At 61.9% G+C, this 26,518-nt stretch overlaps 2 protein-coding genes and 1 long non-coding RNA gene across 15 annotated transcripts in view; 2 read left to right on the top strand and 1 right to left on the bottom strand.

The window, feature by feature from the left end:
* The first annotated feature begins 959 nt into the window (after positions 1-959).
* Positions 960-16,959, top strand: FGFR3 (fibroblast growth factor receptor 3). 11 transcript variants are annotated; one of them, XM_059167123.1, is made up of 18 exons: positions 960-1,116; positions 1,503-1,713; positions 7,060-7,329; positions 7,637-7,690; positions 9,449-9,621; positions 9,695-9,818; positions 9,907-10,097; positions 11,052-11,202; positions 12,572-12,762; positions 13,107-13,255; positions 13,659-13,780; positions 13,862-13,972; positions 14,046-14,236; positions 14,322-14,444; positions 14,548-14,618; positions 14,797-14,934; positions 15,042-15,147; positions 15,217-16,959. In XM_059167123.1, exons 2-18 carry the CDS (start codon positions 1,605-1,607, stop codon positions 15,361-15,363), a joined length of 2,421 nt encoding a protein of 806 aa, XP_059023106.1. In that variant the 5' UTR covers positions 960-1,116; positions 1,503-1,604; the 3' UTR covers positions 15,364-16,959. The 11 variants fall into 11 exon arrangements, with proteins under 11 accessions (XP_059023106.1, XP_059023099.1, XP_059023093.1 ...); XM_059167116.1 differs by having other exon boundaries at positions 7,039-7,329; XM_059167110.1 differs by lacking the exon at positions 11,052-11,202 and adding an exon at positions 11,953-12,097 and having other exon boundaries at positions 985-1,116; positions 9,452-9,621; positions 13,110-13,255.
* Positions 16,960-18,371: 1,412 nt separating this feature from the next.
* On the top strand, positions 18,372-21,910 carry LOC131827150 (uncharacterized). Of its 2 annotated transcripts, XR_009351909.1 has the most exons (3): positions 18,378-19,432; positions 19,519-21,263; positions 21,489-21,910. It is a non-coding gene; the product is annotated as an uncharacterized LOC131827150 (long non-coding RNA). The 2 variants fall into 2 exon arrangements; XR_009351908.1 differs by having other exon boundaries at positions 18,372-21,263.
* Positions 21,911-22,023: 113 nt separating this feature from the next.
* Positions 22,024-26,518, bottom strand: part of LETM1 (leucine zipper and EF-hand containing transmembrane protein 1) — a 38,902-nt gene continuing 34,407 nt past the window's right edge. For both annotated transcript variants that reach the window (XM_059167143.1, XM_059167133.1), the window contains exons 12-14: positions 25,960-26,150; positions 24,870-25,008; positions 22,024-23,655 (exon numbers count right to left, since the gene is read on the bottom strand). In XM_059167143.1, the coding sequence (XP_059023126.1) occupies positions 23,506-23,655; positions 24,870-25,008; positions 25,960-26,150 (480 nt within the window). In that variant the 3' untranslated portion in view covers positions 22,024-23,505. The remainder of the gene's footprint in view (positions 23,656-24,869; positions 25,009-25,959; positions 26,151-26,518) is intronic.

Below are 26,518 nucleotides of genomic sequence, written 5' to 3'. Positions count from 1 at the left end.
TCCCCTCCCTTCTCTGGTGCCCCTTGGGGTTTGCCTGGAAGTGGGAGAAGTGCCCTTTTCCCGGTGAAGGTCACGTTGGTCTCGTGGGGTCCTATCCATTTCAAACCTGTCCCACCCAGCAGGGCCCAGGACTTGCCACAACTCCGCCAGGTTGAGCTCTGCCATCAACTACCCTCATCCTTCCCCAGAGTCCTAGGGTTGGGGTCCCCTCTCTGCGGCCCCCAGCCCCTGCTCTCCATTCTGATGCCTGGCCAGCGCCCCATCTCCAAACTTGTTTTCTCGTGGAGGACTGGGAGTAACTTGGGCGGCTTAACTACAGGCAGCAGCGAGGCCCAAGCTTCTGGGGTGCAGTCCGCCAGTATTCCAGTCCCAGGCAGACAGGCAGAGGGGCCCCTCACTCCCGGGGCCTTTGCAACACAGTTTTCCAGGACTCCATGCGCCCCGGGGCTTGTCCACCTGAGGACCGGCTGCTCACCTCAAGCTAGAGCTTGAGCAGCTCCTTCTCGGTGAAGCCTGTCTGATAGGGCTTCACCCACCGGGATACCCCCCACTTTCCATGTCCCCACTTTCGGTGATCCGAGGTCGGGTGGCGATTGGGACTGTGAGTCGCGCAACTGGAGGACTGCGCTCGGCCCCTCCGCGCGCCCGCCGGGTCCAGTAGGGCGACGCGGTGGGTCAGCGGGTATCTCGCGCGTCCAGCCCCGGCTCCCACGCCCTCCGAGACCGCCCGGCGCCCCCACCCGGCCCCGCCCCCTCTAATCCCCTCCGCGGGCTGGGTCCCGGCGAGTCACAGCCCCGCCTCCCGGCCGCCTCAGGGGAGGGGCGTGTCCCGCGCCCAGCGAGTCGGGGCGGGCGTGGCCGGGCCGGGGTGGGGCCGGGGGCGGGGCAGAGGGCGGGGCGGCCGGGGACCGGCCCCCACTGGCTGCCGCGCTTCAGGCAGCCCGGGCTCAGTGCACGGTGGCGGCGGCGGCGGTGGTACGGCTCGCAGTCCTGCTCCGCCGGGCGCACGGACGCACGGGTCAGCCAACACTGCAGGCAGGGGACGCGGGCGCTGGGCCGCCGGGCAACGAGTGGAGCCAGAGCCGCACGCGGCGAGTGGGCGCCAGCGGCAGCCAGGTCGGTGCGCGGGCGCGGAGGGGTCGAGGCGGGCGCTCGGCGAGGCCAGAGCGCGCGGCGGGCTCATCTCCCCGAACTGTCTCTGCGGCGGGGCCCGGCGGGGGCGCAGGCTTCCCGCTCTGGAAAGTTTGCCGCCGCCGTCGCCGCCGCCGCCGCCGCCGCCCTGGGAGGGCTCCGCAGAAGTCAGGGAGGGAAGGGGGAGGAAGGGAGGGACCGCGGCGGGGAGGAGGCGGCCGGCGCCAGGCGGCCCGGGAGCCCAGGGCGGTGGCGGCGGGCGGGGCGGCCGGGGGTCGGCGGAGCCGCGGCGCAGGAGCCCAACCACCGCCGCTTCCGCCCCTGCGCGTCCCGGCTCCTCCCGGGTAACGAACTGCCGCCTTCTCCTGCAGTCTCCCGAGGGGGGCCCTCCTCCCGCCGGTTCCCGAGCGGGGCCATGGGGGGCAGTACGCCCGCGCGCGCCGCCTGAGGACGTCGTCGCCCTCGCCCCCACTATGGGCGCCGCGGCTCGCGCCCTAGCGATCTGCGTGGTGCTGGCGGTCATGACCCGCGCAGCCTCGATGCCTCCGGCCATGGAGCCGCGCGTCGTGCGGAGAGCGGCAGGTAAGGGTACCATAGAGGGGCGTCGGGGGCCCAGGAACGGGTTGCTGGGTGGGTGAGGGCGCCGGATCGGGGTGGGCCCGAGGGTGCGTCCTGGGCTGGCCCTGCGGAACCGGTGCCCGGGTTTCTGTAGCCCTCTTAAAGCTGGCGTGGCAGTTTGTGGGGCTCCTGGAGCCTCGGGGCTACTACCCAAGTGCGGAGCCGCGGCGGGGAGCGGGTCGCGACTGCGGCGTCCGCTGCCACTGACTCCCCGCGGTTCCCCAGTGGGGTGCAGCCTGACCCCGGGCAGAATCGAGAGGGCGCGGGGCTGCGTTTCCACGATTCTGCGGGCCTTCCCTGACGGAAAGTTCCTATTGTTGGTGCTGCAGTCCCAACCCGCCTCCGTCCCGGTTCATGACTTCGGCCTAAAGCGCGAGACCGCACTTTGTAGAGAGGGTGTGAGTGCGTCAGCCTGCCCCCCGCCCGCCCCCCCAGTGGCCTGCGTGACGACGCAACACGGTCTAGTGCCTCCGCTCGCCAGCCCTGCTCTCCTGCCCGGTGGCTGAAGGTGTCTGCCCCCCCCCCCCCCCAGGGCGCGCGCCCGACTCCAGGCCGGGCGCCGGCGGGGTAGCGGGAAGAGGGCGGGGGTCCGAGGGCAGTGGAACCGCCGACCCCAGCGGGCTGTCAAGGTCGGGTGAACGTCGGTGGTCGGCGAGGGGCCAGTACGCGGAGCGCCGGGGAGGGGAGGGAACGCGTCCGTGCGCCAGGCCCCGCCCCGCACACGCGCCGCGACCCTCGAGGTGCAGCGCGCGCGGCCCCCTGCCGAGCCGGCTGTGCGCTCCGGGCGGCGCCGCCCCCCACACGCACAGCCAGGCTCCTGGCTGCGCCCGGAGGAGAGGGCCTGCCCGGGGGTACAGCCGGTTCCAGGCGCACAGGCGATCCGGGGGGCACAGCCGACTCTAGGGGCACAGGCGATCTCGGGGGCCGCGCGGAGGGAGGCCTTCGCCCGGTGAGCTCACGCCCCACCCGGGCGGGACCCGAACAGCCGCTCCTTTGTACCCGGCGCGGCCACAGACCGTGCATTGATGGCGGCCGCGCCGGCCTCGCGGTGAGGTGTGAGCTGAGCAGCGGCGGCGGGCGCGCGGTGCCAGGGAGGCGGCGGCCGCGGGCAGGACGGAGGCAGATGGCTGCCCTCCCCTCCCTGCGCCCCCGCGCTCCTTTCTACTGCGGCGGCTGCAGCCTCCCGGAACAATGTCATTTTTTTATGAATGAAATGGTCCCGGCGCTTGAATGTGTGTGTCATTCAGCGACGTGACAGAGGCCGTCGCGAGGTCAGCGCGCGCTTTTAGCGTCCTGCTCAGGCGGCCCCAGCGTCCAGGGGCGCCGAATAGGCGGTCGCGGGGGGAGCCCCGAATTAGCATTCGTATTCAGATAAAGATATTACTCCCTACGGCCGAGGAATGTCAACTAGCCCCGAGGACCGGGTGGCAGGCGGGGCTCCAGAGCCTCCCAGGACCCCCTGAGGCATTCGGGGGGCGGGCATGGGGGCGAGCCTTCCTCCCTCTGGGAACGCACCCTAGGCAGGGCCTGGGACACAGTGGCAGGAAGGACCCCGGGGCCCGGGGCCTCTTTCCTCCATTAGAGATAGCTGTGCCCCTCTCGGAAGGAGAGCTGGTGGGACAGGTAGTGAGTGGCTAGGTCAGCGAAGCTAATCCAGCTCGTGAAGTAGATGGACCAGGCAGTAAACATTCAAAGACCTCGTGAAATGTAGAGGTTCCAGCTGACATTTTACTGGGAAACATGAATCAGGAAGCCAGAGTTAGCTGGGGCAGAGGTGGGGAAGGTGAGGGCCTCTGGCCTGACCTGGGCAGCCTTCTTCTCCAAATGGGCCCCAGTATTCCCTGTGAGGGACATGGGTGGGGGGCACTCCGCCTACCCTCTGACTCCACCCAGTCAGGAGGAGTCCTTTGGGCAGATAGGCATTGCCCAGAAAAGCCCTGGTTGCACCCTCCCCCTCCCCCCACCCCATGGGGCCGGACTTTGAGCCCCACAGCCCTCTGGGTGGTTCATTAACCTGGTTCAGCAAGAGGCTGGACTTCTGACCTCAGCCCGGGACCCAAGCAGAGACGCACCCCTGCCCCCAGGGCCTCAGCTCTGCTTGGGGCTACTCTGGGGCTCGGTGTGCCCCATTTCAAAACCAAAACTAAAGGGGAACAGGAGCTGCAGCAGGCCTGAGTGACTTTGAAGTAAGCAATGAGGGGAGTTTTTTCTGGACGGGATGGGAGCTTCCTGACTCCAGATCCTGCTGGGGCTCTGCTCTGGGTGCCCTCCTCCAGCCCCAGTTACCTCCCTATTTGTGAGGACAGGTAATGGTAGACTTCTGGAAAGGGCAGGCTGGGTCATCATGTAAGCCCACATTCACTTGCCTGACCTCCAATCTCCCCCTTTTTTTTCTAACTTTGTTATCAAACTTTTCAGAAAGTTTCCAGGTGGGGAAGGGGGAAGATCAGATTTTCTCCCTTGACTTCGGGTTCCCTTTGAGACAAGCTGTCTCTCTTGCGCTATTTGAAAGCATGTAGGTCCCATACTCTGAAGTTGGAAACCTTCAGCACACGTCCAGAACCAGAACCCTTTGTTCTTCATTCTACCTCAAACCCCAAATTTCTTGGGTACAGCCAGCTCCAATGGCTCCTTTGAATCAGGTCTGCATTTGTTCTTTGGGTTGCCCCCAACCCAAGGCCCTTCTGAGGGAATGTGGTCCAGCCCCTGTGCCATCCCTGTGCACTGGCAGGGCTCAACTGTAGCGACCTGAATCCAGGAGTGTTTCCTCCCTGTTGCGAGTCAGGGGCCCAGCGGCAGCCCTCCCAACTAGGCCTGCCCTGGACGTCACCTGGTGACCTCAATGGTGATGGTTTTGGTGTCCCACCCCTGCTGTCATGTGATCCAGCCCTTCCACAGCTATGGTGGCCGCCCTGGCCTTCCAGTGGGATTTCTGCCCTGTGTCCCGGAGGTGGGGGGTGGACAGTTGAGGCACAAGGCCAGTGAGTTAGCAGAATCATGAACACCCTGTGACTGGGAAATAGGCCTGCAAGCACAGCTGGGCTTTTCCAGGATAGAGTACCCCTTGAGCTGTGCCCTTGGGCTGCCCTTCGCACGCAGTACCTGGTGGCGCCCAGACCCCATTGGGGTGGGGGTGCTGGTGACCCCATTGGGGTGGGGGTGCTGGTGGGGGCAGACATTCCAGCTGGGCCCACTTCCCTCAATGGCACGTGGGTACCTGCCATGGCACACAGGACTTGGTCTCCAGCATGTGTGGGCCCCAGCACTGGTGTAGATGCAGGCAGAGCCTCTTTGTGTCAATGGAGAAAGACTCCCTCCTGGGGCTGCTGGGGGTGGGCACTGAGCACCGTGTTCCTCTATTGCTCCCTAGGGTAGAGCCTATGGTGACGGGTTTTGTGCCCACCCGTGCCCATCGCTTTGGGCCCTGCCTATCCTCTGTCCCCCTGCCTGACCCTATGCACTCAGCGACACTGCTGGGTCACGACTTGGCATGGGCCTGGTGGATCAGATCCCCTGGAGGCTACCTGGGTCCAGGGCTCCCCAGCTTTGGCACCTGGGCACATCCGGGGCTGGGCCTCAGTTGATGGCAGCATCTGTCCATCAGCAGATGGCTGGCCTAGGGGCTGCTCCATGTCTCCCCAGTCCCATGCTGGACCAGGCTGAAGGAAATGCTATGTGGATGGTTGACCTGCCAACGTTGCCCAGACCAAACCAGAATCAAGCACACTGTTGCCCTTGGGCCGGGGCCTGGGGCTGAGGCTGCCGGGACCAGTCTGTCCTTAGCCTTCTGGGGGGCCTCAGCCAGCTCCCAGCACTGGGTGGTCCCCACAGGACATAGTAGCCAGGACTGGGGGGGGTTGGAGGTTAGAGTAGGAGTCCTGACTGTGGGCCCCAGGGGTGTAGACTTGAGGATATTTCAGAGACCCTTCTAGAGGGCCTGGACAGGTGGGACTGCCGGAAGTAAGTAGGCAGACTTGGGACTGTCCAGGGAGCCAGGGGCTGGTGTGGCCAGAGTGGGCAGCTGGGCCCTCGAATCTAGGCCACGCGTCGGCAGAATGACAAGTGACAGTGTAACTGACCCAGCTGGGTCTGGGGAAGGAGGCCTGGGCGGTGGGACCACCCACCCTTGTCCTGGGCCCCAAGCCCAGGCCTCCTGCCTGCACTGGGCATTGTCTGGCCCTGGCAGGGATGCCTGGGGGTGATCGTCAGCCCCGCCAGTGGTGTATCCCTGGATGGCAGGCCTCGGCCCTTTGCGAGCTGGGCAGCTGCTGGGGAGGGAGGAAGGCCCCTGGGCTTACCCGTGGATATCTGCCCTTGGCAAGGATCCCCTCCCCCAACAGAACATTGGCACGTAAGGTGGGCCAGGGCCCCTTAGCCCTGGCATCAGGGCTCCCACTCTGACCTGCTCCTGGCTGAATCTGAACAGTCTCCCACTCCTCCCAGCTTGGGTCCTTATCCATGAAATTGGGTGGGGGCGTCCAGGTCCCCTTAACCTGCTGGCCGATGAGACACTGCTGGCTAGACACAGTACCCTCTCTGTATGAGCTTTTTCTTGCTATGTGTTTAGTGTAGTGCTGACCTGTGGCTCACACACATGACACTCCCTCCTAAGTCAGGGTCCGGGTGTTCCACGACCCTGAGCGCCTCCACCCTGGGCCAGCCCCTGAGGTCACTGGCCCACAGCAAGTGCTGCTCTGGGAGGTTCGGCCCATGCTGCCCAGACACGGCGGCTTCCTTCTCGAACTGGGGAGGGTCTGTTCTCTGGTCCAGAAGTGCTTTTGCCACCAAGGGGAGAGATGGGGTGTTAAGTGGGACCCCTGCCCATACCCTGTCTGTCCTGCCTTGAGCCTCCATTTCAGGCTAGAAGGCAGAGGTCTGTGGAGGACTGCCTGCCGACTGCCTGGTTTTGAATGGCCTGTGAACTCAGGGTGCAGTTTGCATTTCTGAGTGGTTGGGAAAAAGCAGAGGAAGAGTAACACTTCAGGATGCTTTGCCCTGGGAATTCTTGGTGTCCATCAGGATGGTCCGGCGGGAATGCAGCAGAACCTGCTTCATCATGTGTCATTCGCGTCAGTGCCCCCATGGTCTAGGGGTCCTCGGGGCGCACCCCCCATTGGCAGGGCTGGATGTCACTATCCCCAGCCCTTTGCAGGATTATGGGCTCCGGACACAGAGCCTCTGGGCCCTAGATGCCCCCGCCACAGCCTCCGTGCATGTCTGGGCGGTGGGCCTGCCGTGGTGCCTTGGCGGGGACGCCCAGGATTCCTATTTTGGGGGCGCCTGCCTTAGGGTCCTCCATCTCCTCCACAGAGGCCCCGGGGCCTGAGCCTGGCCAGCAGGAACACCTGGTCTTTGGCAGCGGGGACACCGTGGAGCTGAGCTGCCATGCACCTGCTGGTGGTCCCACAGGGCCCAGCGTCTGGGTCAAGGACGGCGTGGGCCTGGTGCCTTCAGACCGCGTCCTGCTGGGGCCTCATCGGCTGCAGGTGCTCAATGCCTCCCACGAGGACTCAGGGGCCTACAGCTGCCGGCAGCGGCTCACGCACCGTGTGCTCTCCCACTTCAGTGTGCGAGTGACGGGTGAGTGCCCGCTGGGCTCCCCCAGGCTCACTGCATGGCCTTGGGAGGGTGCGGGCTCATGTGGGCTCCCCTAGGCTCACCCTATGGCCATGGCGGGGCCGGGTGGGGGATGTGATGGGTGAGTGGCTGCGAGGTGAGGGGTTGGGACCATGCTCCCACAGCACCCCACATTGAGCATCTTTGTGGTCGTTGATAGAGAAGGAGGCCCCCCAGAGACTCAGGAGGGGTGGTAGACACCGGGGAGTAGGCGCTGGGTGCTTGCCTGTCAGGGGGCTGACTCCTGCGCACTCTGTTGCCTGAATTTCAGATGCTCCGTCCTCCGGAGATGATGAAGATGGGGAGGACGAGGCTGAGGATACAGGTGAGCCCAGATTGCAGGCATGCAGGGCTGGCTAAGGGTGGGGATCTGCCTTCCCAGGGGTGGGCCTGCTTTCTAGGTGCCAAGCCCTCCACTGTCATCGGGCAGGTGGGAGACTGAGGCCTGGGGGTCACCACCTCAGGGCCGTGACGAGTGTGGGTTCCCCTCAGTGTGGCGGCCCTGAGCTCTAGGTGGCAGCCACGGGGGCTGTAAGGCCTTGGGTGTGGTGGCCCAGGCCAGATATGTCTTTGGCAGGGCTGTTGTGGGGCCGTCGGCCTGGGGCATTAGGGGCAGGGGAGGTGGGAGCAGAGGGTGGCTGTGGACTCCAGGAACCAAGTTTTGGACATGTGCTCAATGTAAACCGGAGGCTGTTGCATCTGCTGGGTGGGGGGGGGGGGGGCTGCAGGTGTGGGGAGCAGGCCGGTGACAGCACGTGGGGGTTTAAGCCTGTCTGTCACAGAGGGGCTGGTTAGGGGCGATGGGTTGTCTGTTTTTGGAGGAGCCAAGTTTGAGAAGCTGAGAGATGTGGAACAGGGGTGGGAGGCCCTGCGGGGTCCAGTGGCGGAGAGGTGAGGGGGAGCCAGCCAGGTATGCGGGCCTGGGTGGGGACGTAGGAGGGGAGTGGTCCCGGCAGAGGGCCGGGCCCCATAGGTTGGCTCCACCTTGGGTGTGCACAAGGGCAGAGGCATGAAAGGGCCCTTCCTAAGAAGCTGCTAGGTTTCCTCTCTTTTCCCTTTTTTCCTTTGGCTGCTAGTAGTTCAGAGCCAAACTCCAGGCCCACCTGGAGCCTCAAGCACCCCCAGCCATGCCAGGCCATGCTGGTGCCCCCTCCCCCATTAGCCCATGGGCTCAGCAGCTCTGAGGGTTGCTGCCAGGGCTACTCTCCATAGGCACTGTCTAGCAGCACTGAGCTGCCATGGTCTCAGCCAGCCGGTCACCCCGGGGGTCTCTGTCCCTGGAGGGCTCCCTGCTTGGGCCTCGGTGCCCTCCTCTGTCAGGTGGTTGTGTTGAAGGCAGTAGGGCAGAGGTGGGGGTGAAAGGGGTATCTCTCCCGTCTTAGGGGATGCTGGCCCAACCTCCCATGGCAGGAAGGCAGCCTGCATTCCAGCAACAAGGAAGGATGGAAACCAGTTAGGGTGGGGATGGGGTGGTAAAACCAGGAGAGGGGCAGGGCCTCCCAGATGCTGTGTCACCATTTCTACTCCCCCTGCCCGTCAGGCCCTAGCGTGCTCTAGAGGGTGACTTCAGGTCTCAAGGGTTCTAGCAGGTACCTGGCCACCTGTGAGATCTGGGCTCTGCACCTTCCTGGCTTCCAGGTCCTGGCCTTGCTTGTCGGTCCGGCTGGGCTTCATGACCTGGGCTGACCTGGTTCTGAGGCCTGCTGGGTCTGTGCCTCAGTGGACTGGCTCCAAATGTGCCTCCCTGGGTGGGTGGGTGGTCCCCCAGGAGGTACCGCTGTGTCTTGAAGGCTCCTCAGTCAGGGTGTACTGTTCCGGACCCTTGGGTCCCCTTGGCTGGGAGGGTGCTTGGGGGAGGTGGCCAGGGCAGGGAAGGGACGCGTGTCTCGGCTTTGAGAATGCCAGGAGGTGATGTTGGGGCTGTCGGTGGCCTTGTCCAGACGAGGCAGCAGGCCTCAGAAGTCTGACACTCTGTGCTCAGGAGGGGACTGAGGCTGGAGGCATGGGCAGCCTGGTGGCCTCCGAAGGCGGGGTCAGACGGGCCTCTACCCCCACCCTGGACTGGCAAGTGCCCCTCTGTCAGCAGGGGCTCCTTACTGGACGCGGCCCGAGCGGATGGACAAGAAGCTGCTAGCGGTGCCCGCCGCCAACACCGTGCGCTTCCGCTGCCCAGCCGCCGGCAACCCCACGCCATCCATCTCCTGGCTGAAGAATGGCAAGGAGTTCCGAGGCGAGCACCGCATCGGGGGCATCAAGGTGGGCCTGCTGGTGGGTGGTGTTGGCCAGTGGAGGTTGGGCCACCGTTCCTCACCTGCACACCTGCCCACAGCTACGACACCAGCAGTGGAGCCTGGTCATGGAGAGCGTGGTGCCCTCAGACCGCGGGAACTATACGTGTGTTGTGCAGAACAAGTTCGGCAGCATCCAGCAGACCTACACCTTGGACGTGCTGGGTGAGGCTCTGGACTGGCGGGGGGCGGGGTGTGGCGGGGTCTGGTGGTTCAGGGCCGGGCCGCCCCTGAGCCCCATCTGACCCCGCAGAGCGCTCGCCGCACCGGCCCATCCTGCAGGCCGGGCTGCCTGCCAACCAGACGGCTGTGCTGGGCAGTGACGTGGAATTCCACTGCAAGGTGTACAGTGATGCACAGCCCCACATCCAGTGGCTCAAGCACGTGGAGGTGAATGGCAGCAAAGTTGGGCCCGACGGCACCCCGTATGTCACTGTGCTCAAGGTGAGTGCCACCCCGAGCTGGGTGTTGGCAGGGCTGCAGGCTCCTGCTCAGGGTGCTGGGCCTGGCCTGCCCTGTGGCCAGCTGGAAGGCATCCCAGCAGGGAGGCCGGTTGGGTCACGGGTGTTGGGGGAGCTTGGCATCTGACCAGTGGGGGAGAAGCGGTACGGTGGGTGGGGGTCGGCTTGGGAGTCTGGGCCCAGTCCCGGCACATGAGGCAGGCAGTGCGTGGCCCTGCAGTGAGTCCTCAGTTTCCCGGTCTGCTCTACGGGTTGGCCTCAGCCCTGGAGGCGGGCGTGCACATAGCACCCTGGGCCAGGCTCAAGCTCCAGGCCCTGTGTCAGGCAGGTGGCCGCTGAACCCTTGGGGCATGGCCCGCTCTGGGACCCAAGGCGCAGGCCACCATGCCTCGCACCTGATTCGGCACCGTCTGCATGCACAGAGCACAGCTCGTGCCCACCTACCTCCCTCGGCCCCCACTTTGTTCCCACGGCCCCAAGTTGGGACGGTTGCAACACTGTCAGCCCAGAAAGAAACATCTGTTGCTCATGAGGGTGGAGAGCAGGCACTTGGGCTGAGAGTGGGAGTGCAGGCCCAAACACAAAGGCCGCGGTGGCCCCGTCAGGCAAGATCTCAACACACCCCGGAACAGAGCCAGGCCCTGCCGGGACCCTGGGGTAGGCAGGCGGAGGGCCAGCCCTGGAGGGCCATGCTCTGGGCTGAAGTTGGGGGGGCAGGCCGAAGGCACATCCTGAGTAACCACGGCCCACTACTGGGAGGTGCTTCCATGACCTCCTCCAGGAAGCCTTCCTGCCTGGCATAGCCTGGCCCACCCCCTCCGTTCCTTGAGTGCCACCCCTGTGGCGGGGTCTGCTCCGGGCCCTGAGCCCACATGGCCACTCTGTGCCCGGCCGGGCTGCTAAGGACGCACCTAAGCCGGGTCTCTTGTCCCCGCAGTCCTGGATCAGTGAGAGTGTGGAGGCCGACGCACGCCTCCGCCTGGCCAATGTGTCCGAGCGTGATGGGGGCGAGTACCTCTGTCGAGCCTCCAATTTCATAGGCGTGGCTGAGAAGGCCTTTTGGCTGCGTGTTCACGGGCCCCAAGCAGGTAACAACTCTGTCCCACGCTGTCTGGCACGCCGAGCTCCAGCTCCGACGCCCTGGCCATGCGCCCACCTGCACGCCCCCATCCTGCTCGCTCCCTGCCCCGTGGCTCACGCTGTGCTCCTGACACAGCCACGTCTGCGATGTGGGTGCCACTGGCCTCCACGTGACCATGTGCTTCAAGCCCCTGTGGCCTGTGCTGACCCCGTCTGCGCTCCCATGGCACCCCCAGGAGGCCATCAGCCCCGGCAGAGGCTGTGCCCCTCTGTGAGCTTCTGCCCTGTCCCTGCCCCGCGTGTGTGTGTGCGTGTGCATGTGTGTCTATGTGTGTGTGTGCACGTGCGTCTCTTGCCCACGTTCTCTCGCCTGCTCTTGTGACCTCTGCCCCTGGCTCTCCCACCTGCGCCATTCCTCTCGGTCTATCGGTCAGTCCATCCACTCAGCTGCCCACCCATGCTCCCCACCTGCGCCCCCTGTGTGCACGCTAACCTTGCATGCTGCGTGGGTGCAGCTTGCTGCTGGCCGCACGCCTGGCGCTCACCTGGGACAGAGGACTCGCCGGTGGAGGGACTGGCTTCGGGCTCTGTGTGGACGCACGAGGCGGAAGACCCCTGGCGCCGTGGCCGTGGTTGTGGTGGTGGTGGCAGCGGCGTTTTCCTTGCAGCCTGGCTGGATCATCACCGCGTGGACTCTGGCCGTGGTGCCCGTGGGAGGTGCTGGCGCTCGCCTATCGCGCTCTGTTCTCTCTTTGTAGACGGCGGGCGCTAACACCACCGACAAGGAGCTAGAGGTTCTGTCCTTGCGCAATGTCACCTTTGAGGACGCTGGGGAGTACACGTGTCTGGCGGGCAATTCTATCGGGTTTTCCCATCACTCTGCGTGGCTGGTGGTGCTTCCAGGTACTGGCTCCTGCTGCTGCTTGCTCTGTTCCTGTCCTCTTGGGCTCGCTGGCTTGGGACACTCCATGGCTGCCAGGGACAGGCAGGGGACCCTGCGGCCCGTGGCCAGCTTACTCCACAGAGTGCTCATGCAGGCCCAGTGGCGGGCATGGGAACGGAGTTGACAACACCGTGTCTTGGCTCTGGGTCCCTCCCCTGGAGCCCCCCGCTCTCAGCCAGGTCCCCAAGAGCCTAGGTGGTAGCATTGGCGTCTCCCCGGGTGGTGGGCGTATGTGCTGCTGGCTCTCCTGGGCTCCTCCGCTCCTGGGCGTCCCCCTGCTGACCCAGCATCTCTGACCGCAGGGCCCTTGGTACACCCCCTCTGGGGTCTGAGCCCCTTTCCCCACGCCCACTGTGTCTCTGGCTCAGGCCCAGGGCAGCTCGTGGGGGCTCCCGTGCAGGTGGGCCAGGCCTGCAACGCCCATGTCTTTGCAGCTGAGGAGGAGCTGGTGGAGGCTGGTGAGGCTGGCAGCGTGTACGCGGGCGTCCTCAGCTACGGGGTGGGCTTCCTCCTCTTCATCCTGGTGGTGGCGGCCGTCACTCTCTGCCGCCTGCGTACGCCCCCGAAGAAGGGCCTGGGCTCACCCGCCGTGCACAAGGTCTCCCGCTTCCCACTCAAGCGACAGGTAACAGAAAGTAGATACCAGGTTCTGAGCTGCCTGGCCTCCCAGACCCTCCATGGCCGCGTCTCCTGGGCTGCTGAGCTTAGCACCCTGCGGTGTCTGGGAACTGGGGCCCACGTGGGGACACGGGTGTGTGTGTGGCGGCTGAGGCAACCCCACCCTTGACTTTGCCATCTCCCGGGTCACTTTGTCTTCACGTAGCACTATGTGGAGCTTGAACAGCCCTCCCCCCAAGCCCTGGCCAGCCCTGCCCATGCAGAGAGGGCTGCAGCCTAACCGTCCCCAGCCCCCCACCAACCCTGCCGTGGTTTGGCCCTGCGGCACCAACCTGTCCCTGCCGACCCAAGCAGGTGTCCTTGGAGTCCAACTCGTCTATGAACTCCAACACACCCCTGGTACGCATCGCCAGGCTGTCCTCAGGGGAAGGCCCCGCACTGGCCAATGTCTCCGAGCTGGAGTTGCCTGCTGACCCCAAGTGGGAGCTGTCCAGGGCCCGGTCAGTGGTGGCGATGGGACCTTGTGTGCCAGGGCTGGGGGCACATATGGGGTGCAGCCTTGTGGTGGGGGAGGAGGGCTCCCTCAGAAGCCTGATTGGATTCCAGTCAGAGGCAGGTGGGAATTGGCTCCCTGCATAGGGTGGCCACCACTGGACGTGGTGCTGGGGCCAGAGAAGGCTGGGCCAGGGACCCTGCAGGTGGGGGACACCCCTGCACAGTGCTCCATCTGGAGGGCCCCGCACAGTAAGAGGCTGGAAGGCCAGCGTTCTCCATCCTCACGAGCAAAGTTGTAGGGGCACATATGGAGGGCTTCCTGGAGGCAGTGGCACCGAGCCTCCGAAACGGCCTGGGACAGAGCCTGGAGCAGGCGGCGTGCTCATGGCTTCCTATCTCTGCTGCCAGGCTGACACTGGGCAAGCCACTTGGGGAGGGATGCTTCGGCCAGGTGGTCATGGCGGAGGCCATTGGCATCGACAAGGACAGGGCTGCCCGGCCCGTCACTGTGGCAGTGAAGATGCTCAAAGGTGAGGGAAGGGTGGGCTGTGGCGGGAGGGTCCGGTCGGGGCTGGAGCAGCAGTCCCTAAGGTGGTCTCCCTCCTTTACAGATGACGCCACGGATAAGGACCTATCGGATCTGGTATCTGAGATGGAGATGATGAAGATGATCGGCCGCCACAAGAACATCATCAACCTGCTGGGGGCCTGCACCCAGGGCGGTAGGTGCCATGGCGGGGGCAGGGGGCTCGCGGCCTGTTGGGGGAACCTTCTCTGAGGCTCCTGTGCCCCCAGGGCCCCTGTACGTGCTAGTGGAGTATGCGGCCAAGGGTAACCTGCGGGAGTACCTGCGGGCACGGCGGCCCCCGGGCCTGGACTACTCCTTCGACACCTGTGGGCCACCCGGGGAGCAGCTCACCTGCAAGGACCTGGTGTCCTGCGCCTACCAGGTGGCCCGGGGCATGGAGTACCTGGCCTCCCAGAAGGTAAGCGGGGGCGGGAGGGCGGGCACAGGCCCCTCGGCCAGTGGGGGCCCCGTGGGAGCCTCAAACCTCCTCCACCCTCCCCCAGTGCATCCACAGGGACCTGGCCGCCCGCAATGTGCTGGTGACCGAGGACAATGTAATGAAGATTGCGGACTTCGGCCTGGCCCGCGATGTGCACAACCTGGACTACTACAAGAAGACCACCAACGTGAGCCCCGCTAAAGGCGGGGGTCGGTCGGTTGGAGGCTAGGGAGGGCTCCCCCTGCCCATAGGAGGGCCCCTGACCCAGCGTACCCCCTTCCTCCGCCCAGGGCCGGCTGCCTGTGAAGTGGATGGCACCTGAGGCCTTGTTTGACCGGGTCTACACCCACCAGAGTGATGTGTATGTAGTCTCCTAGATCCTGAGGAGGGCCAGGGGTTGGGAGCTGTGGGGGACGTGGAACTGTGTCAAGGGGACGCAGGACACCGTTGGGAGCCTCCTGGGCCCTGGCCCATCACCCCTGTGCTCTGCTGGGGGTCTGCTCAGGGAGGCAGGCTGACCGTCCTGTGCTCCCCACCAGCTGGTCCTTTGGGGTCCTTCTCTGGGAGATCTTCACCCTGGGAGGCTCGCCATACCCCGGCATCCCTGTGGAGGAACTCTTCAAGCTTTTGAAGGAGGGTCACCGCATGGACAAGCCGGCCAACTGCACACATGACTTGTGAGTGTCCCCACTTTCTCTGCAGCTGGCAGGGTTCCCAAGGGGTGCAGGCGGGGCTGAGGGCAGGCGGGGAGCCTTTCCCAACTGCCACCCCCACCCCCCTGCAGGTACATGATCATGCGGGAATGCTGGCATGCTGTGCCCTCCCAGAGGCCCACCTTCAAGCAGTTGGTGGAGGACCTGGACCGTATCCTCACTGTGACATCCACAGATGTGAGTGCCACCCCCTCCCCCCGCCCGTGCTGTGTGGAGGACGTGGCATTGACCTCCACCCTCCCACAGGAGTACTTGGACCTGTCTGTGCCTTTTGAGCAGTACTCGCCAGGCGGCCAGGACACCCCAAGCTCCAGCTCCTCGGGGGACGACTCTGTGTTTGCCCATGACCTGCTGCCTCCGGCCCCCACCAGCAGTGGGGGCCTGCGGACGTGAAGGGCCAGCAGCCTGCAGGCCGAGCCCCCACCACTGTTGAGAGTGGACGCCAGCTCCCCCCTACCCTGTGCTGCTGGTGGCATGCTGTCAACCACTGGGGCCCCTTTGCCTGGGCCCGAGCCTGGGACAGACAGACAATGGACAGACACTTGTGTGTGTGTGTGTGCACCCGTGTGTGTGAGTGTGAGTCTTGAGGCCCCCTGCACAGGGATCCCTGGGGTGCCCACTCTGCTGTACAGTGACCTCCTGGCCACCAGCGCTGGCAGCACCAGGGGGACAAATGTAGAATGTAAAGGGGTTCCTCCAGGAGCCCCTCAGGACAGGGAGCCGGGCCCCTTCCCCAGGCTCCCTTCCCCCCACATCCGTTGCCTCCCAGGGGCCGGTGGGGGGGTGGGCAGGCTCTGGCATGCAGTGTGGACCAAGGCCCCTAGGGCTGAGCCTGCGGGGTAGCCCCTATGCGGCAGGCCCCCGCCACGCACCACCTTGTGCCTGGGGATGCATGTGAGCAAACCACCCCACCCCGCCCCAGCCTGCCCCATGTCCCCCCCCAGCTCCTTGGAGGCTAAATTACGGGTACCTGAAGGCAGGAGCCTTTACCTTCTCTCCGAGAGGTTCATTCCAGAAATGAGTGTACATTTATATAAATAGAAGCCATGCCTATATATATGCATATCTATATGGAAGAAAGATTGGTGTGGCCGGCACAGGACCCTGGGGGCCCAGGGAGCCTCCCCGAGGGATTTGCTGTTGAGACAAGAGCAAACACCAGCACACCACGGGGCGGCTTTTCTGACAGTTTTGTTTTAAAAATTGTACCTGGACCTGTATATTTGTAAAGCTATTTATCGATCGCCCAGAACCCCTGCCCCCCGCCCCACACTCATAGTGTTGAGACAGCCGCATGGCACAGAGGTTTCAGTTTTAACTTATTAACTGCGGAGAAGGGACCGTGGGGTTGTGATAGTGCTGGGTGTGGCCTGCCACCCCCCAAAACCCAGCGAGTTCCTTTGTGCCCTCAAGGGTTGTTCATAGTTTGAGGTGATTCTAGTGAGGTGTTTTGTTTCCTTTGGCCTTCTTTTGCAAGGGAATTAGATTTCTATAGGGTTTTTCTTTAGGAGATTTATTTTTTGGGACTTCAAAGCAAGCTGGTATTTTCTTCCAAGTTCTAATTGCCATGTGCTCCGGGTGGGGAGGTGGCTTCCGGTGGGGGCCAGCCCTGCATGCAGGCTTCAATGTTATTAGATGTTACAAGTTTATATATATCTATATATATAATTTATTGAGTTTTTACAAGATGTATTTGCTGTAGACTTAACACTTCTTGCGCAATGCTTCTAGACTTTATAGCCCAGACTGCCACCTTTCAAAGCTTGCAAGAGAAAGCGGTGAATTCAGTTTTGTTACTTTTTGTACTGTTAATGGCCCAAATTTGGGGGCCTGTTTTTTGCTCATCAGCTGGCCAACTGGGCAATGGTTCAGGGTGGTCTTTGTTCTCAGGGGCCCCCCTCCCCTGCCTTATGGGAGCCAAAGGTGTTGGCCCAAACTGGCAGATGTGCTTTCCAGAAAATAAACGGAGACAACTGGTTCCTGTCCTGATTCTGTGCCTTGTTGTTTCCGGCCCTCTGGAACCCCAGGCAGTTCAGCATCCTTAATGTCCACCTGGGACAGGTCCTATCATCTGTTCTCCCCACCCCAAGGATGTAGGGGTCCCCAGCTGCTGGCACAGACTGGGACTGGCTGCCTGGGGTCACAAGCCCAGGTCCTGGCTAGGACAGAACAATCCTGGGCAAAGCCAAGGCACAGGTGAGGATGGTCTGCTGTGTGCAGCTGCATGGGGGTCCAACCTTAGGGCCATGTGTGGTCTTCACTGTCTGAGGTCCCCAAGGGCAGGGAATGGTGGCAAGGGGGTGTCCAGGGGATTGGCAGTGAGAGCATCCTGGGATGTGGCTGAGCAAGGAGGAAGGCAGGTCCCGCCAAGCCCCCTGGTTGCCCCCAGCTCCTGGAATCTAGGTAGGCTCTGGGGGTCCTGTGCAGACATCTGCAGCGGCTTCCGACGCTTCCCTCCCTCCTGCACACCCCACGTGCTAGCATCTGCGGTTACCTGGGGAGAAGCTGGTTTCTAGCTGGGTTCCCCTCATGGAGCCACATGTCAGCAAAGTTCTCACCTGGCCCCTGATTCAGCCAGACCCAGGGAGAGTGCTGTCTACCCTGGGGGCCACACTCTAGCTCCTGGATGCTTACCCCATCCCAGGCCTGGTACCACACCCTTGGGCTTCACCTGCACCCCTGCATTCCACCATTTCTGCAACTTTGGGCAGAGGCTGCATGCTGACCCTTAGCTAGTTGGGACACTGAGGACCCAGTGACAGGATCTGGTCCCCTCTGCTCTGCGTTCTCAGTCTGAGGGAGTGGGGACACCGATCAGGGCACCCACCCATGCACCGGTGAGGTAAGTCTGGGAAGCCTTCCTAAAGGAGGTGGCAGTGCCCAGGCTAGACGGTGAGGCTAGAGAGGATTCAGGGATGGGCAGCCAAGCACAAAACTTGGCCCAGGTCCTCTCTGGCGCCCAGTGCTGTGTAGGGCCCCTCTCCCTCCTTCCTCTGCTGACCCCTGGTCTGGTCCCAGCGGAGAGGACCGCTCCGGGTTAACCAGCCACCTGGCTGTGTCAACTTTTAACTCTGGCTTTTCAGAAATCGCTCCTGCTGTAGCTGTGTTCAACTCACTTTCCAAGTCTGGGGCTTCCCTGGAAGGGAGGATCTGAATCCAGTGGGTGACCCGCCCCCCCCCCCCCCCCCATACCGCGACCCCACTGGGAAGCTCTCCCTGCCCCCGGTCCAGCCTGCCAGAGACCGGGTGTTCTTGGAGTCACCAGCACTCTGGGGAGATGGGGGCCGATGGGGGTGCAAGTGTGCGCTGCTGGTCCCAGGCTGGTGGGGAGGTGGGGAGAGCCCAGAGGGTACCCGGCTGAGGGGGGCCCGGCAAATGGGGACGGCGGGGGTAGGAGAAGCTGATGGGGGGCGGAGAGGGGCAGGAACTGGGGAGGCAGGCGAAGCGCGGGCCGGGAGCGCCCTCTAGTGCCGCCCGCAAGCATCCCCGCCAAGTCCCCAGCTCCTCGCCCGCGCGGGGCTCCGGGGGCGCGCTCGAGAACCGGGGCTAGGCCTCCCGGGAGCTGGGAGTCTTGCGGACGCCTGACCGAGACCCCGGGCGGGACGCGGGCGGGCAGACGAACGGGCCAGGCCGGCAGGTTGGGGCACTGGACAGGCAAGCAAGGGCAGCCCTGCACCCTCGCGCAGCCTGGAGCCTCCCCGCCCCTCACCTGCAGGTCCCACCTGCCCCGCGGCCCCGCCCCTCACTACCGGTCCCACCCACTCCAAGCCCCGCCCCTCACCTGCCGGTCCCACCCACTCCAGGTCCCCGCCCCTGTCCTGCTACACCTGTGCTGTCTCACCTGCGACCCCTCCCCTCCCCGGCCGGGCTCGCCTCCTCCTGCAAGCCCCGCTGCCAGTCCCTGGGTGTCTTCTGAATCCCTGGACAGATGGGGTCCGACCCAGACTCGAACAGGCCTCCGTGGCGTTTCAGGGAGAGAGGCGTCCACAAGCCACCGCCCTCGAAGGGTGGAGAGTTCCCCGGTTCTTGGAGCTCCAGGCCCCGTCCTTCACCTTTCCCCCTAGCTGCCGGGGTTGGCTCCTTTCCTGGACCCCGCAATCTTATTCCTGACCTGTCAGATGCCGCCCACCTGTTCTGCCAGGCTGGACACCAGCTGTACACCCTGCATCCTCCTCCCAGGCGGGTGGACGCACACACTCGGCCGCAGCTGCCAAGGTCTGCAGGGTCGCAGCCCCACACGGAGCACACTTGCATCCGCCCGCGTGGGCCGACTCCAGTCGCCCCCACTGCAGTGCAGTGAGAGGTGTTTTAAATCCGGACCTCATCTGGTTGCCTTCATCCCAGAAGAACCCCTGGCCTTTCCCCCCTTCCCTGAGCTTTTTGGGGGCACAACGATGTCGTATTGGAAGGGCCTGCTTTCTGGATATGCTGGTGCTCCTGTGGGGTCGTCAGACTTTACTGGGTGGGTACCTGGGGCAGGAGCGCTGTAGAGGGGTGGGGCACAGCAAGGGGCACATGGCTAGCAGCCCTTGTCCCCAGTTGTTCCAGGGAATGGTGCCCAGGCTGGAAAGCTGCAACGCTAAATTCCAGCGTTTCTTCAGGCCCACCAGCTGGAATTCTCCCTCAACACCTCGCGGGGATGGAACTTCCTCCTGAGAAGACTGGGGAGTGGCTTTCTACTTTCTGATGGGAGAGTTGGCACCAGCACCAGCCGGCTGGCCAGACAGAGGACCACTGCAGGGACGTGATCTTTCTTTACATCCCATTCTCCATGTTTCACCCTCACTCTTTCCTCGTTCTGGTCAGGAGTACCCTGTCCCCAGGACTCTAGAGCCATCTCCTTAAGCAAACCCCCAGCACCCTCATCAGCATCCCCAGAACCCTGGTGTCTTTCTGTGGCCTTCTTAACTGTGGAGACAAGAAACATGCTCCCGACCAGGCCCCTGACTCCCCTGAGGGCATGTAGGCGCCTGCCAGGAGCATTTTAAAGAACCTGGATGGAGCTATTGGCCCAGGGCCCAGGCCAGGGGGCAGGCAAGAGCGGAGATCTACCAGTCCCCCACTCACAACTGCACCCACAGAAATAAACCCTCCCACGCAGTTCTAAAGCGGCATCCGAGCTCCCAAGACCTACAAGGCAGAGGAAACACAGCCAAGGCCAGCCTCAGGGACAAATGCGAGACTAGTGAAGGTGGCCCTTGGGCAGGGTGCAGGCAAGGGTGTCAGGACTCAGCAAGGGTGGAGGGATCCCACACAGCACCCCATGCAGCCTGGTGCCCGTGGTGAGGCCACTGGAGACGGTGGAGGGCATCGTTTTGTCTGTCCTGTCTGCCTGGCAGCCCTCTCAGCTCTATACTTGGGGGTAGAGTGCAGGCAGACCTAAGCCAGCTCTCTGGGCCCTGTCCAGGCTTGGGGAGCAGCCTCTAGTGGAGGGACGGCCCCTGCATCATCAAGGACCCCTCAGCGGAGTGCACACCTTTGGGCACCACTGTCCCCACTCTCGGGTGTCCTCAGAGTCTTTCCCAATGGAATTGGGCCTTCCTGGGTGATCCTTCAACCAGGATCCCAGTCCTGTCTTCCCAGGTCCCACAGCGTCCGCTGAGGGCTGGGGTCAGGGGAAAGCCAGGTCAGGCAACGGCCTACTTCCCAGTCTGGACAAAGCAAGCAGTGAACAGTGGACATGTCATCGCGACAGTGCTTTATTAACCCTCCTCCGGACATCACACTGAGCACCTACCCGCCGCACGGGGGTCCAACTGGGGGCACAATCAGACAGGACGTGAAGCCAGTGTGCAGCGGAGGCCACCCAGGCATGGTTCCGCCAGGCAGACGTCCATCTGGAACCTGGTCTCCCAGCAGAACAGCCATACCCACGGGCCACGGACCACCCCCTTCCGCCGCAAAGGTAGAAGCGGACCCCCAAGTGGTCACAAAGGCAGACATTCCAACGATTCAGATGGCTTCCACCTTGACTTCTGATGTGTCACACAGTTCAAAAATCCTACTTGGAGCTATTAGAGGAACATTAACTTAGCATTTTAATAAAAACACTATTTCTAAAAAAAGACATTTATACATAGCTGGGGGGTGGGGTGGTGGTGGTTCTCAGGTACAGCCGGCCCAGGGCCGCATTGTGAGAACCACCGCCTGGAGGTTATTCTTTAAAAATTACAAAGTGCCCTTCATCTTTTAAAAAGTCTGGATTTCAATATTCCAAAAGGGATCTAGAAGCCACACACTATTTTCCCGAATCCCAACTACAAGAGCGGGTGTTTAAAACGTGGAGGATTGGGGTGCCTGGGTGGCTCAGTGGGTTAAGCCGCTGCCTTCGGCTCAGGTCATGATCTCACGGTCCTGGGATCGAGTCCTGCATCGGGCTGTCTGCTCAGCGGGGAGCCTGCTTCCTCCTCTCTCTCTCTCTGCCTGCCTCTCTGCCTACATGTAATCTCTCTCTGTCAAATAAATAAATAAAATCTTAAAAAAAAAAAAAATAAAAAAATAAAACGTGGAGGATGAAGCCCGTGCTAAGAACTCCTGCTTCCTTCTCAAGGGGTGTGGACACCGCAGGCCCCTCCGGAGGTGACACAGGAAGGCCGAGGGAGCCACCCCTGCAAGCCGCACTGTGCAGAATGGCTTTCTAGACTTACCGGTGCTGTGCCTGCACCGGGACCCAACACTCTGCTGCAGCTAACAGCTCAGGACAGGAACATTCCCCGCATTGAGGGGGGCCTACCGCAGGACCATTGCCACCGGGGCCAATGCCGGAGGGGCCCCTGGCCCTCGGCAAGCCTGGCAGCATCAGGGCGGTGTTTGAAGCGGCAAGTGTCTCCCCTGGAAGACGCAGACAGCAGGGGGCGCAGCGAAGGGGCTGGCCATGGTGGTGACCACACCTTGGGGCTACTCAGGACGCCAGGCAGCGAGGGTGTAAACGGGATTTGGGCACAGCCGAAGAACTGCTTGCTAGAAAGACAGCCGCCGTTCGCAGGGCCCACGAGCGACCCAAGCTCGTGTACCCACTTCCTACAGCTCAATATCATACCACTAAAGGAAGTGTAAGGTAATTCATAAATAGTTTAATTAAGCATCTAGAATATATATACTTCTTTCTCAAATAATCGAAATAAAAACCCTTTAGAACCCAACTGTTACTTTACAAAGGTTTACATTTGAGAATACAGAATTTTATTCCTATTTTGTCAAGTTTCCTTTTTAATGGCTGAGTAAAACATTTCAAGTAATTTGGAAGCCATCCTTCCTGGGCCCTCATGCTCCTGTCCTGGCTCACCTGGCCACTCTGTTTCTAGGTCTTCCAAGCCTATGCCTGCATTCCCCCAAGAAAACATTCTTGCCCATAACAGACCTGGTGTCTGAAGGACAGGTCTGACGGAGCTGAGACCACAGCCCCAGCCCCCATAGAGCACCCCTACCTAAGCTGCCAGGGGTGCTGAGGTGGCCAGACATCAAGCCCATGGATGCTGCCCCACTCCAGCTGTGGGGTGCATCAGGCGAGCCTGACATCCCAAAGCCCGAGTGCTGGGCTGGCCCCCCTCCAGGGGTGCCGCCTTTCTGAAAGCCCCTCAGGATGCCCTACCCCGGGAGCAGGAGCGTATGCCCAGAGCGCCCCTCACCATCCCTGAACGCTCAGCACGATCCACTCGGTCACCCACGGGGAGACTCTCTGAAAGCCACGACACCATGATCAGTCGAGTAGAAAGCCTTACTTTCTAAGGGCTTCATGAGCATCTCTCCCAGCATAACTCTCACGCGCTGTTACAGGGCGGACGCACAGTGGTGTGCAAACATCCGGTACTAGTCAGCTGGTTAAGGGTTAGGGCCATGCCAGAGGTTAAACCAAGCAAGAACTGATGTCACAGGAGGCCTGCACAAGGCACCACATCCCTGTCGCAGATCTGTGCTTGTCCAGAGGCCACAGTATCCCAGTTGTGCCAGAGACGACTCTGGAAATGTGCAGGAATCACTGCTACGTAGGCTGCTGGTCAGGACTCCAGGTCCGCAGATAATAGGCATGTCTTCTCTTGAGCCATCATGGTGGGCTGCGCTTCTGTCCTCCCCATCTGTATGCCTCAAGCTCCAAAGGCATGGGGCGTCCACAGAGCAGGCCCTTTCTCCTCCTGGGACAGGCACCAGCAGGGTACAGTGCACGCTGGAAGGGAGGCACCTTCCTGCCCTGGACCCACCTCCGGAACCAGGAAGCCTGTGTAGACTCCCCAGCATCGGTGGGCTATACATGTGGCCACCATGGCTGGGGCCACGGCAGCATCGTGCCACTCTGTGAATCCAGACATGATTCCCTGGAAGGGTTTGGGATTCCAGACTGAATGAATCTTCATGGAATGATGAAAATTAAAAATTACTTGGTTATGGAAGTTTCTGATTTATTCCAGACAAAATATTAGGTTTGTCATTAAGAATCACCTCAAAGACTTCACTAGCACAGCAGGGCCCGACAACTGGCGCTGCAGGACGGAGGCCAATGCGGGAGGGGCCCCAAGGTGCCCGGGACGGGGGCAGGCCCTAATTCTTCACTTCCGCGGCCTCCTTCTCAGCCTTCTCCTTGGCCTTCTCCTTCTCCTCCACCTTCTCCTCCTTTTCCAACATGGCCACGATCTCGGCCACCTGGCTGGTGGAGATGTGGATGTCCTCTTTATCCACCAGCTCGATCACCTATGCACACGAGAAAGGGACGAGGGGCTCAGGGGTGACCCTGCCCCCACGCAGTGCCTTCCCAGCAGAGCATGCAGGGGAGGTGGAGCCCAGCTCCTCCATCCCAGCAAGAGGACCATGGGGGTCCTTCTGCTGCCTTGGTTCTGCAGTACCAGACCCTTATCCACCCCTGGAGGCCAACAGGCTCCAAAACCCGAGGCCAGGTTAAAGCAATGAGGCAGGGGCGCCTGGGTGGCTCAGGGATTAAGCATCTGCCTTCAAATCAGAATCTGATCCTGGGGTCCTGGGATCAAGTCCCATGCCGGGGTCCCTCCTCAGTGGGGCCCCTGCTTCTCTCTCTGCTCCTCCCCATTTGTGCATTGTCAGATGAATAATACAATCTTTTTCCTTTTCTTTAAATAGTAAAATATTTTTAAAAAGCTATGAGGGGCTCAGAGAGCAGGAGACACAGGCTCTGTGAGGATACAGGGGTGGGGGAAGGAGTGCAGGGGTGGCACTATGAGGGCGCAGGGTCAGGGCATGCCCTAAACAGAGACTCCTCAGGAATCTCTCATCCCCGTGGTTCTGGGTGTGCAGGGTGAGAGCATCTGAGTTGCCATCCACAGCATGGAAGGGGCCCCAAGGAAGGGGCAGCTGGTGTGGGCACAAGCCTCCCAGCCTCTGCTGCTGCCAAAGTGAAGCCATTAGCATGTGCTCCTGGTAACACCTGGTCCTTCAAGAGGACCCAGTCAATTAGCAGCTATGCTTGGTGAACCTGGGGATAACAACTAACCAGCTAGAGACCAGAAGCCGTGCGAACAGCCAGGAGGAGAGTGCGCCCTCCGTGGAGTCCCTCTTATCAAGATGGAATCCCATTCCCAGTCTCCTGAGCTGCCCAACTCCTGGCCCCAGGGACCCCAGTGCTTCGCTCAGCCCCCCTCAGGGTTCAGGCAGCACCTGCTGAAGTCTGGCCCGGAGGGAAGCCTGACACATTCCCTCCCTGAGTCTGCCCTAAACAACCTACAGCTACAGCACTCTCCTGACTGTGCCACAGCCCCACCAGAGGACACAAGAGGCTTAGTGGCCAGTCAAAATGCATACGGGCTGCTCTAGGTGCACATCCTGACTAAGCCAAGGGTTTAGAGTGAGGACAGAGACGGGGTACATGTGGAAAATATCTCCCCCAGACCCAGCCATTGGCTGGGCCAGGCAGCCCTGACTTGGTCCCAACTCACCTTGACAAGGTCATCGATGTTGATCTTGCCATCCTTGTTTTCATCCAGCGCAGAGGCCAAGCTGATGAGCTTGTTTTCTGGAATGTGCTTGATCTGCTTCATGGCACTGATGAGCTCAGCGATGCTGATGACAGTCTCCCTGGGGGTTGGGGGGGACAGAGCCTGCCTGTGGCACAGCCACACCCACAGCCCCACCAGGCCTCCTAAGGGTTAGCCTTAACCCAGGCAACCCTCCCTCCAGAGCTCCTCAGCCCCTGCCTTTGGGAATTCCCACCCAACTTGGACATAAACCCAGAATTCTTCCTTTGGTCCCAGGTCTCCCTGGGCGCTGCCCCCCAGGAAGCCTTTCCACTGCTGAGGACAGAGCCTCATGGTTCCTGGGCAGTGGTCCTCAGGCCTATGTGTGTAGTGGCCTGGGGGGCAGGGGCCAAGTATGGCTGTGCTGCCCTGTCCGAGGAGGTCAGGTGGGCTGAAACAATGACACAGCCCAGCAGGTCAACTCAGGAAGGGCACGGACCTCGCCTGGGGGTGAAGGCCCCCCAACCTGGGGACAGCAGGAAGTCTGCAGCCAGCTCTCCTTCCCTCTTAGAGATGCGGGCACTCAGAGCACAGTGCCCGGCCCATAGGAGCAGTGGTTAGCAGCCCGACAGCTCCTCACTCACACGATGACCTCCAGAGTGGCGACAACACTGAGTGCCTGTGTGTAGGGGGCTTCAGGAAGAAAGGTGGCAGGGGATGGTCCAAGGGAGCTGTATCCTAGGCACATTCTGGAAGGACCAGCTTGATGGCAGTCTGGGGACAGATGTGGCCTATAGTGCCTGGAGAGTAAGGGCTGGGGGCGGGGAATAGTGGTCCTGGTATTGGCCAAAGTGTGCCTGTGTGTATGTGTGCATATGCATGTGTACATGTGTGTGCATGTGTGAGCAGAAGAGAGGACCCCAAGATCTCCTTCAGTAAAACAGCGACAAGTGGAGATGGAGGTGGGGCTAGGCTTCTGGCTGGAACCATGGGGTGAAAGCTCAGGGCTTGGACACCCGGGCCAACAAATGCAACTTCAGCTCCCAGTGCCCAGCATCGGGGCCATGCTCACCCTGCGGGTGGCTGCTCGGCCGTGGGACCCAGCCTGCCGGCCTCTGGGCCTGCCTCCAGCTGTGAGAGCAGGCTATCGATCTGCCCAATCATCTGCTGCACCCTCTTCGTCAGCCTCTTGCTGGCTTTCGACTCCTCTACATAGATTTCTTCGCCGGTCTTCGAAAGCTCCTTCTGGATCTCTTGCAAATCCTAACAAAATTATGGAGTCATAAGATTGTCTTTAAAAAAAAAAACAAAATAGGGGCGCCTGGGTGGCTCAGTGGGTTGAGCCTCTACCTTCGGCTCGGGTCATGATCTCAGGGTCTTGGGGATCGAGCCCCACATCGGGCTCTCCGCTCAGCGGGGAGCCTGCTTCCTCCTCTCTTTGCCTGCCTCTCTGCCTACTTGTGATCTCTGTCTGTCAAATAAATAAATAAAATCCTTAAAAATAAATAAATAAATAAAATAAAAAGGACCCACACAACTCTGTTTATCTCGTAAAAGTAGTTAAATTAACCCAAAGGTAATAAATTCCAGGTTGCAAATGGAGCTGCACAATCGTGTCTGCACCTTCCGTA

This window comes from Mustela lutreola, chromosome 1 (genome assembly GCF_030435805.1).
Source record: "Mustela lutreola isolate mMusLut2 chromosome 1, mMusLut2.pri, whole genome shotgun sequence".
Lineage (NCBI taxonomy): Eukaryota > Metazoa > Chordata > Mammalia > Carnivora > Mustelidae > Mustela > Mustela lutreola.
The sequence above is the reverse complement of the archived record's forward strand: the minus strand, read 5'-3'. Positions and strand labels throughout refer to the sequence as shown.

Excerpts from the sequence above, each read along its gene's own strand:
- FGFR3 (XM_059167116.1), top strand. The coding sequence starts at position 1,605 with ATGGGCGCCGCGGCTCGCGCCCTAGCGATCTGCGTGGTGCTGGCGGTC. Across the intron at positions 9,622-9,694 it reads ACCGCATCGGGGGCATCAAG|CTACGACACCAGCAGTGGAG; the intron begins GTGGGCCTGCTG and ends ACCTGCCCACAG. Across the intron at positions 13,973-14,045 it reads GGGGGCCTGCACCCAGGGCG|GGCCCCTGTACGTGCTAGTG; the intron begins GTAGGTGCCATG and ends CTGTGCCCCCAG.